The sequence below is a fragment of the Myotis brandtii genome, unplaced genomic scaffold (genome assembly GCF_000412655.1).
Source record: "Myotis brandtii unplaced genomic scaffold, ASM41265v1 scaffold284, whole genome shotgun sequence".
Lineage (NCBI taxonomy): Eukaryota > Metazoa > Chordata > Mammalia > Chiroptera > Vespertilionidae > Myotis > Myotis brandtii.
The window spans coordinates 31,976-50,335 of NW_005360846.1; the positions used below are offsets into that span (position 1 = coordinate 31,976).

Below are 18,360 nucleotides of genomic sequence, written 5' to 3' on the forward strand. Positions count from 1 at the left end.
CCCCACCAGTGCAGGCCTGGCCACAGGCTGGCTGAGCACAGGTGTGACCACTCCTTGTGCCCTCCCCCCACGCTGCTTTCCTGCAAGAGCCACCAGGGCATGATTTAAATAGGTTTATTTCTTCATTTACAAGAGGAATATATTTGGCTTCTCTTAAGACTCTGAGATTCACAATCAGCAGCTCTAAAAAATAAAGGAGCAGTTTGGCTTCCGGAAGGAAGAGGAGGCAACACTTGGACCTGGTTCTTGTACAACAAGAAAACATTGCTGGGGCCCCAGTTGAGGCTGGGGTGGGGGTGGAGGCCAGGCTGGTCTTTGGGGATCCCACCCCCCTTGCTAGGCCCCCAGGGTGCCCCAGAGCATGGCAGGGAGTGGGGTTTCCAGTAGCTTCCACACCACTGAAGCCACACCGGCCAGTAACTACAGGGCAGCGAGCATTGTCTAGGCTGGCTCAGAGGGGCTCCTGGCCACTAGGCCCCAGCACATGTGCAGGGAGGGAGTGGAGCAGAGCAGACGTGAGAAGCTGCACGCTGGGGACCAGGGCTCGGGTGACATTTGGCAGCTGCACCCTGCATGTGGCTATGAGGGTGGGGTGGTATATGCAGACAGGACCACAGGGGTGGCCCGTGGCTGGGGGCAGTAGTGGGCTGTGGAAATGCATGTGAGCAGCAGCAGCTGATGTTGATGGAGATGGTTCTGGGATGTCAGCCTCCACCAGGCTACTCCCTGGGTCAGGAAGCTGAGTGGAAGGCTGCTTCCTCTGGCTGTCAGAGCCCTGGCCACTGCCCCAGGGGTTCTGGGAATGGTCCCCCAGGGCCCTGCCCCTGGAAAGAGTCCAGAGTGGGACAGGAGTGGTCTGGCTCCTGTGGGGGGTTCAGGAGATGAACAGGTTTTCCAGGGGCTTCAAGGAGCCCTGTGTGGTGGGCAACCCCAATGATCTCAGGCCTGGGGCACAGGTGGCTTGTAGCAACCACCAGGGCCTTCACCCCTGGTGATGCCAGCTCCTTGTTGGGGTGGTCCCCACCTGAGGGACCCAGGCTAAGCCCGGACAAAGCCACAGAGACAAGTGCCCTCTAGGAAGTTCTCAGCGACAGCTACCCAGCTCTGCCAGGTTGAGTCCAGAGGCCCAGCTGAAAGGCTACGGTCCCCACACACCAGGGAGCCTCAGAGCCTGAAGGGCCACCCTGAGGCCTGCACGACCTCTCTGCGCTGTCCGGGAGCTGCTGGGTCTTCAAAGCTGCCGGTGGTGCCTTGCCCGGCCAGCTGCACTGCAAAGTCTGACTCCCTGGCCCCGCGGTCTGCGGAGGTCAGGGACTGGCCCAGGATCATATAAGCTGGTGACAGGCCAGGCTCTCTCCACACACTCACTGGGGGCTGTCTTCTCCCTGGGTCCCAGCGGCCCTGCAGTCCAAGCCCAGGGCTGGGGGTCTGTCTGACCACGTGGCCCCAGCACACACAGCCTTCCAGGTTAGTTGAGGACACGGCCTCTTGGAGCCATGGCCACTCGGCTGTCCCAGACCAGAGCTGGGCGCCCAGCCGTGGGTCCCGTGGAAAGCTGGACAGCCCAGCAGGACTGGGATGCTGAAGGACACTTCCCAGACTAGGTGGGAGCGAGCATTCTTCATAGTTCCAGAGGCACCTAGAGGGAAGGGGGGTCAGAGGTCAGAGGTGGGGCTTTGGGAGGCATTTGTAAAGCTTCCTTTCCCTTGCTGTTTGGAGAAGTGACTTCCTCTGGGCTCTGGGGGGCATGAAAGGGGTGTGGGTCTACGGGGGCCAGGGTATGGGGTGGTGACCTTGGGTCTTGCCCTACTAGGAAGTGCTGCCCCCAGGGGCCAGGTCCAGAGGAAGGTCAAAGTAGTCAGGCCCTGGCACTTCTAGGAAATTAGGATGACAGAGCAGGGAGTCGTGGCCCTGACCTATGCCCTCAGCCCTTCTGAGGAAGGAAGGGGGCTGATTTACTGGAAGAGGGAGCCTGCACCCCTCCCACGATCCTCCAGTCCCTGGGCAGTGCTTCAGGAGGAAGTGCCCTGAGTGCCCCCTCCCTAGTCCCGCCTCCCCTCCCGGGAGCCCCCTCAGCCTCCCTGGCCTGCACTCACCGCCTCAGACCTTCATGGATGTGGGTGGCATCACCAGCTCGTTCGCCCTGGGGGAGAGACGGGCAGGGGTCAAGGTGGCACATCAGCGGGGGCCGGGCCCGGGCACTGCTCTGGCGCATCGAGTCACGGGGGCCGGTTGACCGGACGTGCTGGGCAGGGACCTCGTCAGCCCCAGGGGGAGGTGGGAGAGCCCAGGGGTGGGGAGAGGAAAGAAAGAGAAGAGTAAAGAGGAGAAAGTCAGAAAATGAGAGAAAAAGGAAGGAGAGGGGTCCCAGCTCTGAAAACCGTTAACTCCAGGAAAAACCCAAGCCTCGAACCGCAGGCACAGCCGGTTCACCACGGGCTCCACAGCTCCATCAAGAGGTCGGGGAGGCGGGACCCCAGGGGCCAGGTGACCCCCCACCCCGCCCCAGGCAGGGTTGTGGCAGCGGAGGCAGCCAGCCCACCCACACCCACTCACTGCTGCTCGGCCTTGGCACGGTCACTGAGGAAGAAGAGGGCAGTGGCTAGGAAGAACATGCCGCCCAGGACCACGACGAAGGGGCAGAGCATGAGGGCGTAGCCCAGGCTCAGGAACTCCCAGAGCGGGGAGTCCTTGGTGCTCTGGCGGATCAGGTCGGAGATCTGCGAGGATGGTGGGTGCGTGTCAGGGCAGGCCACCTCCTGCAGCCCGTCGCCCACCACGGCCGCCCCCACCCCAGGCACTCACAAAGCCAATGAGGTAGGGGCTGCCAGCGTCCCCCAGCAGGTGAGAGGTGAAGCTCTGCAGGGCCACAGCGGTAGCCCGTCTGGTGGGGATGACCACGTACTGTGGAAGAGGTGGCAGTCAGAGGCCAGGGGAGCCAGGCCACCCCCTGGCCTCATCCCTGGGGTCAGGACACTTCTGAAGATCCCTTCTGCCCTGGTGTCTTAGCACCTCACCCCCTCAGCCCTTCTCCTTCCCCCCTCTCCCTCCCACCTCCGCCCCAGGGCCCTCTGCTCATCCCCAGCTCACAGACCGGCCGCCTTGGATTCTGCACTGGGCTCTTGGAGAGCCAGCTGCAGTGGTCAGGGAAACTGAGGCCCAGAGGGACACAGGTTGCTCAAGAGTCAGGCAACGCTGGGCCCAGCCCCTGACTCCTCAGCCTCCTGCCCTCACCTCCCCCAGCTACAGACCCATCTGGGTTCCCCTCCCCGAGGACCTGGCAAGGCCTAGGTTGGCCCGCGAGGGAGGGGAGAAGGGCCCTACCTGGAAGAGCCTGCACTTTTCACCCCTGGGCACCCTAAGTACCAAGTGCCTGGAGCTGCTGGGCCCGGGAACCCTGTCAGACCAAGCAGGCCCTAACCACCGGTCGCAGCCCCGCGCTGCGTGGGCCAAGGCCAGCGGAGGAGCATGGGCAGGCAGCAGCCCCCTGCCCCGAGCTCGAGCTGCCTCATCTAGGCAGAGTGCCTGCCCTTGGACAGTCTGTGGGAGCAGCCAGTGCCCCCTGGGCACCCCACTACAGGGGGCAGGGAGGAGACCTGGACCCGATGGGATTGTGTGGCCCCATTTCCAACAATCGTCACGTGGCTGTGACACTTAATAAAATGGGACATGATTTCCCTGGGACCCAAACCCTGTCAGCAGCTGGGGCTGCCCCTGGGGGCAGAGGCAGGGAGGGGCTCCTGCCAGCACCAAGCACACTTGATTCAGATTCCTCCTCCCTCCACTCCGGGCATGTGCAGTGACACACCGCCCCCCAACCCCTGCCACCCTGCCTGGCTCCATGCCTAGGCACAGTTGAGTCAGACCCCCCTCCGCCCCCCAGCCCAGTCCCTGGTGTGGGTGAGAGAGAGATGGCCCGGGGAGGCAGAGATGCAGGAAGCTGGTGGGCAGGGCAGCCTTCCTGGAGAAGGGCTGGCAGGAGCCCAGTGCCCGGCCACCTCTGACCTCCTGGGCTGCCCCCTACAGTGGCACCAAACCCTGAGTGCCCCTGGATCGGCCCAGAGGAGCCCTCAGCCTTCTGCCCCAGGGCCTGTCCCTGCAGCTCCCAGACACTCTTCCCATCCCCACCCCCACCCCCACCCTGCTGGGCTCTGCACCCCCTTCTCCCAGTTCTCTCCTGACACTAACTTGGAGTCCAGGGCATAGGACCAGGTGTCACCCCATCCCCAACCCTCGCCACCCTCAGACTGCTGCCACTGACCAGGACCACAGCCCCTCCCGGGCCGCACCCAACCTCGCCCAGGACACAAAACCCCGCCCCCCCTCCCCCCCCACGCTCAGACAGCCCTTTGTCCCCGGCCGGCTGGTCTGGAGCCCATTGTTGGCCCTGTGAAGACGGCCTCTGTCCGCCTGGCCACAGCCCAGCCGCGGGCACTCAGGCAGGCACGCCTGGGACCCTGGGGGAGGAGCGCTGGCAGGCGGCACCCCCTCGGTGCCAGCCTGGCACTGCCAGCCTCCCGGCCACAGACCTGAGCCTCCAGACATCCCCTCCCTATCCAGCCTCCTCATCCATCCTGCCTGCTCAACACTCCAATTTCAGGCCCTGCTCCATGCAGACCCCAACATCTCTGATCACCTCCCTGCCTCCAGGCTCACCTTCCCAGCCTGCCTCCCCCACCACCACACACACACACACCACCGCCGCCACCACCACCACCACCACCAAGTCCTGCAGCTCTTCCTCCCCTTCCTTCGCCCTCCCAGCTGCCCGGAGAGTCAAGAGGCCTGGTCAGCAGAGGCGACCTCAGCCTGCCTCACCATGAGGATGTCTGCAGTGATGGCCCAGTTAGAAAACAGCAGCGTCTCCCCGACAAAGATGCAGATCTGCCCAGGAGAGACCAGAAGAACCGTCAGGAAGCCCCCCACACACACCCGTGGCCTCAGCTTGTTCCCTGCACCCTGGCTGCAGGCAGGGAACCCCAAAGCCTCCCAGCCTTCCCTGACCTGCAGCTCCCGGCAGTCAGGCTCGCGAGGAGTGTGTGGCTTATCAAGATGCCCACAGCCGAGCCCTGGACAGAACAGGGGCAGGCACATAGGAGCCTCCCCATGGAGGGAGGGCCCCATACATCACACTGCTTCTCCTGCCAGGCCGCTCCCCACCACCCGAGCCCCCCACTGCACTCACATAGGCCCCCACGATGCTGCTCTTGGCGGCCACGAAGATGAGGCAGATGAAGATGGCGGAGCCCAGCATGCCCACAGCACACACCAGCGGGTCGGCTCGCTGGGTCCGCAGGCGGCACCAGCGAGTGGCTCCTGCCCCCGTGACCACACCCAGAAAGCCCGTAAAGCAGGTGATGGCCCCGAAGATGAGGCTGTGGGACAGAGGACGGTGGGGGATGGGTTGAGAGGAAGGCCAACGCTGGGGCAGAGGGCTGGCACCTCTGTCCAGCGTCCCTCGCCACCCTGCCGCCCACCCCCCCCACCTGGGCCTGGCCCCACCTGTCCTTGGCCCCACAGGGCGGGGTGCTGCACGCCTCTGCCGTCTTCTGCACGACTTGGGCGCGGTACAGGTACAGCGGGATCCACATGCCCAGGGCCCCTGTGGCGAAGGACACGGCCGACGTGGCCAGGGAGGAGAAGACGTAGCTGCGGCTGGGGAGAGGCCGGGCAGCGACACTGAGTGGGGCCCGGAGGCAGCCTTCGCTCCCCACTCCTCCCGGGGTTGGAAGGCTCCGCTGTCTCCCCTCGCGGGCTCTGGGCATGAGGGGCTACGGCAGCAGAATAATCAACACGTGGCCACCATGTCACTCCCAGCACTGCCGGCAGCGGAGACAGCAGGGAGTCCAGCTGCGGGTGCTAGGTGGGCCCCCCCTCTTCTCACCAGACGCCCCCCCAGCAGGACTCACTTGCGGATCAGGGCCTTCATGTCTCGGAGCCATGAGGTCCGGGCCTTGAGCTGCCCCCCGAGCTGGTCGGCATGGCCTCTCTTCGTGGCTGGGACCAGGACGAGGATGAGCGTTCCTGTGATCATGCCCGCGACAGGGGACACCTGATGGCACAGGGAGCACCAGGTTAGGACGCCAGGGCCCAGCCGGCGTTGTCTCTGCTGCACCAGGAGGGGGAGCGCGGGCAAGTCACACTCTGGGCTCTGGGCTCTGGGCTCCGGGCTCCAGGTTCCTCTGGGCTGGCATCTGCTCAGCCTTCCCAATTGGGCGGCTGAGCAGAGCGGCTGGGAATGAGGTCAGCAAAAAGGGCTTGGGGGCTCAACCTGCAGTGATAGAGGAGGGAGGACAGATGGCTGGATATGTGGACAGACAGATGGAAGGAAGAATGGATGGATGAGTGAATTAACAGACAGGAAGATGGACGATGGGACGATGAATCACTGGGTGGGTGCATTAACACATGGGAAAGCAGGAAGATGGCTGGATGGCTGGGTGGGTAATGGATGGATGGAAAGAAGGAAGACAGGTAGGGAATGGACAGGCACGTGGAATGATGAGTGGGAGAGGAGAGAGTGCCTGTGGACAGAGAGCCAGACACCAGCCCTGCCCGAACCCCTGGGTCTGGGAGGGTTTCCCAGGCAGGTCCTCGCCCTGCAGGTCTCTGGGAAGGGACTGGCTGGGCATGAAGCATCCAGCACATAGACCAGGTAGGTTATCGTGTGGGAGGAGCCCATGTGGCCCCAGAACAGAGGCTCAGGGCTTCCTTGGGGTCTTCCCTGGGTCCTGCCCTGTGTGAGAACAGAAGCTCCAGGCCCCAGCCCTCTCTCCACATGGGGGGCCATTCGGCAGCCTGGATTCCACGGTGCCGGCTCCTCCGCCAGCTCGTGAGAACCGGGAAACTGCTCCCACCCCCCATGCGCTCCCACTCCCATTAAGGAATTCCACGGAGGCTGCTTCCTTCCTGCTTTTGAGGAAAAAACACTTTGTCTTAGCTTCCTCTCCTCTGCGAGACTGGGGATCTCTGTTTCCGGGGACAGGAAGTGGCTGCAGGCCCCCAAGAGGTCTTGTCTCAGCCCCGCCCTAGCACAGAGCCAGCGCTCACAGCAGGAAGCGCCATCGTGGATCTGGAATTTCCTGACCTGCTGGGAGAGTTGTCCCCTCAGCCTGGGGGCCCCTGAGGGTGATGGGCCTGACTTGGGCTCTGCTCACACCTGGAGTCCCCAACAGAGTGCAGGCCTGCGGGGCGGGAAGCCTGGAGGCCCAGGCCTGCATCCTAGCCCGGGGTCTGTCCCTGGATCTCTGGGTGACCCTGGGCACAAGCTGGTCTGGGGGTGTCCTTACCCGCAAGGCCCAGTGCCAGTCTCCGGCTGCCTGCTTCACGCTGGAGCCAGTGATGTAGCCCAGGCCGCTGCAGGGAAGACAGGCACAGTCAGCAGGACAGGTGGGGGCGGGGGCAGGGGCGGGGGATGCTCACCGTCCACGAGGCAGGACCCTTGCCCACCTGCCCCAACCCCCCGGCCAGCCGCCTGGAGAGCAGGGCCAGCGTTGCCCCAAGGCTGACCCCCCGCATGTTTAGGTCACCGAGGACCAAACCTCAGGGAGAGGCATGGTCAGAGCTGGAGGGGACCTCGCCGACCCTCACCTGCCCAGCGGGATGGCGAAGTAGAAGACGGACAGCATGAGCGTGCGTGTGTTCTTGGTGAAGAGATCGCCGATGATGGTGGGCGCGATGGTGGAGTAGCTGGCCTCCCCGATGCCCACCAGCCCCCGGGACACCACCAGCAGCCAGAAGTGCTGTGGGGGAGGGAGGGGCGGAGAATGCTGGGGACTGTCCTGCTCCTCCGCCTGCTCATCCTCGGCCCCCACTTTGCCCCGCACCCCTGCAGGGTCCAGGGGCTAGGGGAGAGGTTGGAGCCCAACCCCTGCCCCAGCAGCAATGACACCCTTAGGCCACTTGGGGCCTCAGTTTCCCCCTCCAGAGAGTGGGTCTGACAGGGCCTGGTTGGCCCAGTGCTGAGATGGGACTTTACTCTCCCACGTTGAGTGTTGTAGTTCTGGCCCAGACAGGCCCCCTCTGTCCTCTTAGCACCGTGGACATAAGCCTGTGTCTTCCCCACCACCCCAATTGGAAGACTTCCTCCCTGAGTTCTGGCCCCGCCTTGGGAGCCTCAAGTCACCCCCCTCTGTGTCCCACCCCCGGGCAGGGCGGCCGGGCTGGCCCAGGCAGCACTGAGGAGCAAGTGTGAGTGGGGAGTGGGCAGGGCAGCCCAGTGCTCGGTGCTCCCCCTGCCCCCCCCCCCCCCCCCGCCCCCACCACCCCACCAAGCCCCACCACACACATCACTCAGCCCCGCTGATCTGGGAAGTGTGGGGCCGTGCCCGCTGCCAGTGTTTGACCCCTTTGATGTGGACCGGTCCTCTCTGTCCCCAGCTGCCCAGGGCCTGAGAACCCAGCTGGTCATCTTTCCCCGGCCCCACCCTGACCACCCATCCGGCCAGCATCGCCCACATCCAGCCCTCCTCCGGGCTCTGCTTCCCTCTCTCCATCTGCCCGGCTCTTTCCCGGTCCTTTCTCTGAGTCACTGGTCCTGCTCAGCCGTCTCTGCGCCTCTCATTTCTATAGCTCGGCACTCTCTCCATCCCCCAGTCTTTCCCTGGTTCCTTACTTCTGCTTCTTTTCCTGGGGATCATCTGCCGACAGCCCTTGCCTATTTTTTGTTGGACTGTCTTTCTTGCCTTGACTTCTGTTAGCTTGCTGGGCATCCTGGTAATGACCCTTGATTACGTATGTCACAAATAGTCTCCGTCATCTTTCCCTCCACTTTGTGTAGGGAGCTCCTCCAGACAGAAGCTTCACTTCTTGTTGTTTAATTTGAGAATGTCCGGTCTGCTCATTTCTCCTTACTGGCTTCTGGATTTCACATCTCGTTCAGGAAGGCCTATTCCATCCCCAAATGGGAGAAGTGTTCTCTGGAATGTTCTTGTAGAGGGACCGAGACTGGGAGGGGTGTCCTCAGCCATTCTCCTCGGTACAGGAGCAGGCAAGCCAGCCCTGTCTGACGGGATCCTATAGATCCCCACTCCTCCCCGCCCCTCCCCCCAGACCACTGCTCTGTGCACTTGTTACTTGCACACCCACGTACCAATGAACAAACAGCATTTAGTGTCCCGTGTGCTTTGAAAAATATGACCATAAAAGGAACCATTCCATGAATCTTGTCCCACAACTTGCTCTTTCCCTCATTCTTATCTTTTAATATAGATCTAGTTCCTTCTTTTGTGATTAGGAGTCTCATAAGATGCCCTGGCTGCCGTGGCTCAGTGGTTACAGCACCGACCCACGCATTGGAGGGTCTCAGGTTCAATTCCAGTCAAGGGCAGGTGCCTGGGTTGCAAGTTCAATACCTGGCCCCAGTCCAGGTACGTTCGTGAGGCAACCAAATGATGTGTCTCTCTCACATCGACGTTTCTCTCTTCCCCCCCCCTCCTCCCTTCTACTCTCTCTAAAAATCAATGGAAAAACTATCCTCAGGTGAATATTAACAAAGAAAAAAGTCTCATAAGATGAAGACACCCCATTTTATCTGGGCTTCCCCTAGTCATGGTACTTTAGTTAGTCTCCCTTTTTTTCTATTTTAAGATACAGCAAACATCCTCGCATGCACTCGTGTCCCCAAGTAGAAGTTTCTGGCTTGGGCATAGACCTCAAAGTAAAAGGCTGGGCTGTGGGATTTACACAGCTAGAATTTTACAAAACCCTGCCGTGTTGCTCTCCAAAGAGTCTATCCATTTACACTCCCACCAGCAGCTTGAATAACACTTAGTATTGCCAGCCTTTCTAATTGTTGCCAATCTGATGGGTGTGAAATGGTATCTCATTGTTGCTTTAATTTGCATCTCCCTGATTACTTGAGAGCATATAGTCTCTTCCTACTGTCAATGCCCATTGGGTATCTTCTCCTGCAATTGTCTGTCACTATCCTTTGCCCATTTTCCCACTGGGTTATCTGTCTTTTGCTTGTTGAATTTATAGTTCTACACTGTTATAGTTTGCTTTTTACTTTACTCTGACTTATCCGGAATTTATTTTGACGTGTGGTTCGAAATACGGGCTAAACTTTATGTTTCGTCCAGATGGACAGTCAGTTCTCCCGAAACCCTGAGATGCAACCTTCATGCTACAGCCAATTCCCACAGGAAGGACTGTGTCTCCCGATCTCTTCGTCTGTCCCTCTGCTGTTCCGGGTGGAATAGCCATATTGGATTCACTGACAGGGCAAGTCCCCTTTCGCTGTTATTTTTCACCATGTCCTTGGCTGTTCCTAGGCGTTTTCTCTGCCAAATTAACTTCAGAATCCTGTGGGACTCGGATTGCGCTTGCAGTGAGTTTATAGAGTAATTGGGGTGATCTGTCTGCTTCTCTCTCTGCCTCTGCTCATCTTCTCTCCCCGACCCTCTCTCCTCTACACACCTGGAGGGGCTCAGCCCTGGCATCCTGGTCCTGGACTCACTGGTCAGTCCCAGAAATAGCGAGGCCCTAGCGGCTTCTGGTCCAGGCCCCATTGTTTACTGTGGGTGTCAGGTTGACACTACGGCTCAGAGCTTTCCTGAGCCTGACCTTCCTCTGAAGCGGCCCATGAAGCAAAGTTGTATCCCCAAACCTGCTGATTCCCTCTGCCCTGGCTTCCAACCTCCTCTCGATAGACGTAAATCTGACTCATCCTGTCCTTCACACTCTTCCAGGGCTCTGCACCGCCCTCAGGGGAAAGCCCAGGCCCTCCCGCCTGGCATCTGAAGCTCTCCTTGACTTGGTCCCTGCCTTCCTTTCCAGCCAAAACACTCTTTTCCTCCATTTCTGAACACACCCCACCATCTGCACCCATGAGTTTGCTCCTTCTGCTCATGCTATCTCCACCAAAAGGCCTCATCTCCCTGTCCTGCCTGCCCAGCTCAATGCCACCTCCTCCAGGAAGCCTTCCCTGAACCATAGATTCTAAGAGACTGCACTCCTTACATCGACTCTCGGCACTTTGCACATCTTGAAGGCTCTAAACATGGGACCTTCTGTCACATCTTCCCACCCCCAGCCTGGGTGCTCCCAGGGACAGGGCCAGGGTCTCCTCCTCGGTCCCCTAAGCTGAAACTTCTTGAGGACAGATCTGGTATTCTCCCCTTCTCCCTCTACCTCCCTCTACTGCAGTGGTTCTCAACCTTCTGGCCCTTTAAATACAGTTCCTCATGTTGTGACCCAACCATAAAATTATTTTCTTTGCTACTTCATAACTGTAATGTTGCTACTGTTATGAATCGTAATGTAAATATCTGATATGCAGGATGGTCTTAGGCGACCCCTGTGAAAAGGTCATTCGACCACCAAAGGGGTCGCGACCCACAGGTTGAGAACCGCTGCTCTACTGTCACCATCATGTGACTGTCCTTCTTCTGCTTGAACATCCCTAGTGATGGGAAACTCGCTACCTATCAAAGCAACATATCTCCTTTTTGGAAGAAAGAGTAAAAGTAATGATTTGCTGAACACCTGCCATGTTCCAGGGCCTAGATATTCTTGGCTTAGTTATTTCTCACAATAACCCTTTGAGCAGTATTATCCCCATTTTATAGATAAAGAAACTGAGGCTCAGAGAGGTTAAGTAAATTTCTCCAGATCACAAGGCTGAGTGGGCAACAGAATTGATATATTCAAACCCAGAACTGTGGGAGCCGGGTAAGAAACATCTTCCTTATGTTGAAGTCATGCTGGCCTCCCTAGGACTTTGATCCAAGTAGTTAGCTGGCCATCAAACTGTGGGAGGCCAAGACAGGGGCAGTGGCTCACAGCAAGATGATGGTGGGGCCAGGACTAGAACCAATGGGTCCCGACTCCTAGGCCAGACTAGGGAACTCCTAGTTCCCCGTGTCCCTCGCATCCGCCCCAGATCAGAGGCAGCTTAGAGAGCTGGTCAGATCACAACCCCCAGTCCGGCTGCTGGGCTGTGGGTCCCTCAGTTCCGGCCAGTGTGGGGAAGGCCCTATTTGCAGGGCCAGTTTCTAAAAGTCCCCAAAGACCCCCCATCCCACTGTCCTTGGAGGATGCTATCTGGAGCTGGAGCAAAGGGGCTGGAACCCCCAGTGTAGACTAAGACAGGTAAGCAGACCGCACCCACTGGAGGAACGGAGGGGACACTCAGGGTTGCGGGCAGGCAGTCCGGCCAGGCTCACCTGCTGGGAGATGAAGGAGCTGGAGAACGTGACTGCCGACCAGAAGAAAATGCCGCAGCTGAGGATCACCTTCCTGTTGAAGCGGTCGCCCAGGTAGCCGAAGATGGGGGCCGCCACCATGAAGCTGCAGATGAACACTGTGCCGGCAGAGGAGAGCGTGAGGGCTGGTGCAGGGTCCCTGAGCCTGGACCCACCTGCCCACACCACCCCAGCTTGAGGCCAGAGCCCAGGAGACAAAGCTTAGCCCGGGCCAGGGCCTGAGGCAGCAGCCCCCGAGACAAAGCACCTGTTAACGATAAATGTTGATGATGATGGGGAAGCAACCTCAGCCAGGCCTGGGCCCGGGGGTGGCAGGAAAGGCCCTCTGGGTTCAGGTGATTCTACGACCCCATCCTCTTTATGCAGGCCCACGACTTACCCAGCTGTAGGGGAGCCCTTGGGTACTTTTAAAACAGTACAGATGTTCTCTTGGAACAGTTTCTATATGCCAGGAGCTGCGCTAGGCCTCACCGCACAGCCTCCTGTGGATCCTTCCAGCCCGTCCCACCTCGCAGATGGGAGACAGGCTCAGGGAGAAGTGACTTGCCCAGGGCCCCACCAGTAGTGAGCAGCCCAGTGGGGATTTGATCCCGCCTGTCTGTCTCCATAGCCAGCGGTCCTGATGCTTGGCCACACTGCCTTCCCCGTTAGACTTGGGGAAGAGGGGAAGGGAACGACCCAAGGTCACAGCCAGTCAGGGCAGAACGGGCCGGAACGCCAGGTCCCACCCCTGACACATCACAGCTCCCTCCCTCCCAGCCGGCTGCAAGGCTTCCCTGACATTTGGGAACACTGTGGTTCATTTGGTCATTCATTCATTTATTCATTCGACCATCCATCCAACAAAACAGGCAGCCCTAGCTGGTTTGGCTCAGTGGATAGAGCGTCAGCTGGGTTTTGGGCTCGATCCCCAGTGTGGGGCATGCAGGAGGCAGCTGATCAATGATTCTCTCTCATCATTGATGTTTCTATCTCTCCCTTCCTCTCTGAAATCAATTAAAAAATATTTTTTTTAAAAAATAAAATAAATAGAAGGGTCAGAGAAACTGACATTTCAACACAGACCTGGAGGAGGTGAAAAAACAAATCATGCATATACTGGGGCAAGAATGGCAGTACAAAGGCCCTGGGGCAGGAGTGTACTTAGCATATCTGAGGACAGCAAAGAGGCCAGAGTGGCTGGAACAAGAGGCAAAGGGGAAAGGCCAGATGGGTTGCGGCCTTATGGCCCGTTGTGATGCTGTGGCGTCTGCGGGTGAGAAAGGAAAACACTGGAGGATGCTGAGCAGAGGAGTGCTCTGACCTGGTTTTGTTCTTCCAGAACAAGACAAGGGCAGAGGCTCAGAGGACTCCGTGGGGATGCCACTGCCGGTGATGGGAGGGGCTTTGGAGGCCCCAGGTGGGATAAAGAGGCCAGCAAGCAAAGGTAGGTCTGGGTCAACAGGCAAGGCAGCCCCCCTTTTGCCCCCCCCCCAGGAAGTCAGTCCCACAGCTGATGGGCAGATGGCCAGACAAAGGCTGGGAGTGGGCAGACAGGGTGGCCGGTGACTGGCCTCTGACACCAGGCTGAATGTGCACACGGGCTGGGCTGCTCTCTCAAGACCCGAGTCCCCAGGGAGGCTGGACTGGTAAAGAGAAAGGGGGAGGGGAGGAAAGAGGGAAGGAGGTGAACTAGGCGAGAGAGGGCTGGCTGGAGGGTATGGCGGTCTCCTATCCTAGTGAGAACAGTTGTATGGGGTGTGTGGGGGGCCTGTTAATCCCAACTATGTGTGACTGGGACCTTGGACATAATCAACATAGAGATGCACAAAAGTGGGCACCAGGGACACACTGCCTGGGTTCTAAGTCCACTCTGTTCTTTCCCAGCTGGGTGACCTAAGCAGGTCACAGCCGCTCTGCGCCTCAGTGGTGTGCTGATAAATGTTGGACAACTGGCTCTCCTGATGTACACTGTTTGCCAATTTCCACGGTGTAAATATTCCCACCCTGGCTGATTTCAAGCTACCGATGTGATGCCACTGTTCCACACAGCACTGTATATACCAGTGGTTCTCAACCTTCTGGCCCTTTAAATACAGTTCCTCATGTTGTGACCCCCAACCATAAAATTATTTTCTTTGCTACTTCATAACTGTAATGTTGCTACTGTTATGAATCGTAATGTAAATATCTAATATGCAGGATGGTCTTAGGCGACCCCTGTGAAAGGGTCTGTTCCACACAGCACTGTATATACCAGTGGTTCTCAACCTTCTGGCCCTTTAAATACAGTTCCTCATGTTGTGACCCCCAACCATAAAATTATTTTCCTTGCTACTTCATAACTGTCATGTTGCTACTGTTATGAATCGTAATGTAAATATCTAATAGGCAGGATGGTCTTAGGCGACCCCCGTGAAAGGGTCGTTCGACCGCCAAAGGGGTCGCGACCCACAGGTTGAGAACTGCTGGTATATACAGTATTTCTGCCAGACAGATATAATAGAAGTAAATAGCTTTAAGAACACAGATAAGAGTAAAACACAGTAAAATAATTAAGAAGTGATGAATTGTACTTAATATCTTTGCGTTTTTTTAAAACATGTTTTTATTAATTTTATTTTATTATTATTTTGGAGGGTGTTAATCCTCACTCGAGGGTATTTTTCCATTAATTTTTAGAGAGAGTGGCAGGGACAGGGAGAGACAGAGAGAGAAACATCGATGTGAGAGAGACACATCAATTGGTTGCCTCCCGCACGCACCCGGACCAGGGCCGGGGATGGAGCCTGCAACCAAGGTACATGCCCCTGACCAGAATCAAACCCAGGAACCTTTAGTCCACAGGCTGACGCTCTATCCACTGTGCCAAACAGGCTAGGGCTGTTTTTATTGGTTTTAGAAAGAGTGGAAGGGAGAGGGAGGAGAGAAACATCAATGAGAGAAACATTGATCAGCTGCCTTCTGCACACCCCCTACTGGGGATGGAGCCCAAAACCCCGGGGAATGTCCCATGCAACCGCTAGGTGCACGGGACGACGCCCAACCCCTGGCCAGGGCTATTACCTTCGTTTTTAATATAAGTTGTTTGATCGTAAGTTTACATAATTTAGATTTTAATGATGGTTGTATTTAAAAACCAGCTCACACGATTCCCAAAAATCTAACAATGACTCTTAGGCGCAGGTCTAAGGCATTTCCAGCAGGCCAACTTCCTCATCTGGAAAATGAAGATAAAAGTAGCGACTCCCCAGTTGCTCTTAGCAGAGGATGAGATAAGGATCGTAAGGTGCTTCATGCCACACCCCGCCCAGTCCACACTGGGCCCTTGTTTAGATTAATCAAGGCAGAAATCATTTCCTCGTCTCTAGAAAAATAATTTTTCCTGCTGGGCCTGTCTCCCAGGCCCTTTCTGAGATCAAACCAGGATACGGGCAGGAAAGAGATGTCGGTCTCATTAGGACTTACACACCTCAGGGGGGAGGGAGAATGTTCCCTCTGTGCCTGTCTGTGCTAGGTGGGGAGTGAGCAAAAAGAATCAGAGTGGGAGCTGCACCCTGTCTGGTCCCGGGGGCAGACCCCATCCGTGGGTTGCCCAGAGTAAAGGGCTAAAATGTCAGAGAACCAGCAAGGAAAGCCAGCTCCTGCCAGGATAATGAAGGGAGGCTTCCTGGAGGTGGTGCTCTCGGTGCTGGGCATTGAGGGATGCATAGCAACTGGCCATGATAATAATACTTAAAATATAAACTACAAATCTTATAAGCGATCCTGTATAACAGTGAAGGAGGCACCATGCCTATTGTTAATAATAACCTCAGCTATCATTTACGGGGTATTTATTACAGGCAAGGCCCAAGGATGTGCCCTGAACATAAGCACAGGTTCTCGCATCTGATTCTCACTATTGTCTTCATCGCACAGAGGGGACAACAGGGGCTGGAAGGAGTGACATCACACAGCTAGTGTGTGGCTGAGCCAGAATTTAACCCCCAATTTGTCTGACTCCGGAGTCATTGCTCTCAATCCCTCTGTGCCTGTCTGTGCTGTCAGAGGGACTGTCAGGCTACGAACTGTCAGGCTAGGAAGGGGGGTGGTCCCGACCGATGTTCCCAAGGTCAGAGAGAGTTCAGAGTGTGTTGGGGACAGCGAGAAAGTGGGTCAGGCTACAGCTGAGGAAGCTGTGGAGGAAGCAGCGGGAGATGAGGCGTGGAGCGAGGATGGGCCCTAAACACTAGGACCAGGTTTGGGCTTTAGTTAGCGGGCAGTAGAGAACCACAGCATCCTTCATGCTCCACCTGGTGGGTGGAGAGGGGCTGAAGGAAGGGAGCAGGGCCTTGGCCACACCCCGACCCTCCTGGTCCATCCCCACCTGCCTGCCTGCAGCGGAGCAGGGAGGCAGCTGCTGGCTCCCCCCTGCTCCCCACCCGCCACCCCACTCCCCGGCTTTCTGCCTGCTCACCTGGGTGGGCAGAGGTACCCTGGACTGCAGGTGTACCCCTATTGCAGCAGGTACTCCCTGTCCCCACCCTGACTCCAGCCTGCTGAGGTCACCAGGCACCATCCTGAGCTTCAGCATGTCTGTCCCCTGTCACAGCTGAGGCCACTGATACATGGGGGGACTTGCCCAAGATGGTATCTGACCCTCCTGACCCCGGGCTCCCTCTTCCCTCAGTGCCTTTCCTTGGGGACAAGGGAGTCCAGGGTCAGGAGGGTCAGTGTCATCTTGGGCAAGTCCCCCACAAACCAGTGACCCCGGCTGGGAAATGGGAGACGCGACCCATCTTTGCAGCCCTCCCCGAGGCAGGCGAGAGAGGACCTCTCCTGGCCCTCAGGGCTGTCCCAGGCCAGCGGAGGGGGCTGACCACAATCGATCACGACAGGAACAGGAGGAAAGATGCTGCTCGCAGGAGGAAGGGCACAGACAAAGGCAGGGGCGCGTGAGCCTGTCCCGGGCAGGGCACAGAGGCCAACCTGGCCAGCAGGGCAGGCAGCTCTGCTGCAAAGAGAGACCAGCCTGGCTAGAAGCTTCCCTGTGCCCCACCCCCACCCCACCGTCTTTGTTTGTTTCAGGAGAGCTTTCTGGGCAGCCCGGCTGCCCCACCCCTCATCTCCCTGGGGCTGGCTTTCCCAGCAGCTCCCGCAGGAGGACATCCTGTGGCCTGGGTGTGGGGAAGCCCTCACTCAGCTCACGCTCAGCTCACGTGTGCTGAGCCCACAGGTCTGGGACAATGGAGTAGCCAGCAGGGAGTCAGGGGGTGGGATGGGGCGGGGTGGGGGAGTAGGGGTTGGGGGGAGTCAGGGCTGAACTTCACCCGCTTCCAGTGGGATGGCCAGGCCCCCTCCTCCTGCGGCTGAGAGTCACCAGAAGGCAGGGCATGGGCACCATCTGTCCACCCCACAGCGGTCCAGGGGCTCAGGGTATTGGCTGAAGGCCTTCTCCCCTTGGGGGCCCACAGAGGGACCAGCACCCAGAAGCTCAGGACAGCCCCACTGAGGTCTCTGTGCCCTGGCAGGACACCCCGGGACCCACCACAGGCTGCTGAGCCACCCTCAGTGCACATGCTCCCCGTTTGACCCCAGAAGGTGGTCCTGGAGCAGGAGTGGGCGAGGTCTGAGCTGGGGAGCCCTGGCTCCCACACTGTGGCCTCGGAGCACGCCTCCAGCCCCCACCTTGGCCCGGGCTGAACCAGGACTATTTTTACCAAGTCCAGATCTGGCTGGCCTGTGATTTGGAAAAGATCCGCCTCCTCCACATCCTGCGGGCAAGCAGTGCTTGGGCAGCATGGGGTGGGCAGGGGCCAGGCTCTGCCTAGTGCCCTCCCTGCCCGGGGGATGTGGAGGATGGCGGCCCAGGCCAGCCAAGATGATGGGAGGACCCAGACAGCTGGACCCAGCAGTGCCTGAAAGCCACCATGCCCAGACTTCCTGCGGGAACCACTTCTCCTTTACAGTCTGCTGGGATAGAAGCCCTAGGTGGGCCCCTCAGGCCTCAGGAGGTCCTGGGGGGGTAGCCACAGGGGCTGCCCAGCTTTGCCTTCAGAATCAAAGCAGAGGATGTCACTACGTTGGCCAAAGTGGGGAGGGGAGCAAGGCCAGAAGGAGACTCAGCCCCAAAGCAGATGTGCCGTCTGGTTTCAGTCTGAGCTGGCTCTTCCTCTGTCCTCTATCCCCCCTA

General features: G+C 58.4%; 1 protein-coding gene across 1 annotated transcript in view; it reads right to left on the minus strand.

Moving 5' to 3' along the window:
* Positions 1-100: 100 nt before the first annotated feature.
* SPNS2 (spinster homolog 2 (Drosophila)) overlaps positions 101-18,360 on the minus strand; it is a 25,163-nt gene continuing 6,903 nt past the window's right edge. The window contains exons 4-14 of the mRNA XM_014541934.1: positions 12,168-12,304; positions 7,591-7,742; positions 7,290-7,356; positions 5,910-6,052; positions 5,503-5,655; positions 5,186-5,375; positions 4,819-4,884; positions 2,806-2,904; positions 2,557-2,720; positions 2,097-2,267; positions 101-1,639 (exon numbers count right to left, since the gene is read on the minus strand). Of these exons, the coding sequence (XP_014397420.1) occupies positions 1,165-1,639; positions 2,097-2,267; positions 2,557-2,720; positions 2,806-2,904; positions 4,819-4,884; positions 5,186-5,375; positions 5,503-5,655; positions 5,910-6,052; positions 7,290-7,356; positions 7,591-7,742; positions 12,168-12,304 (1,817 nt within the window). The 3' untranslated portion in view covers positions 101-1,164. The remainder of the gene's footprint in view (positions 1,640-2,096; positions 2,268-2,556; positions 2,721-2,805; positions 2,905-4,818; positions 4,885-5,185; positions 5,376-5,502; positions 5,656-5,909; positions 6,053-7,289; positions 7,357-7,590; positions 7,743-12,167; positions 12,305-18,360) is intronic.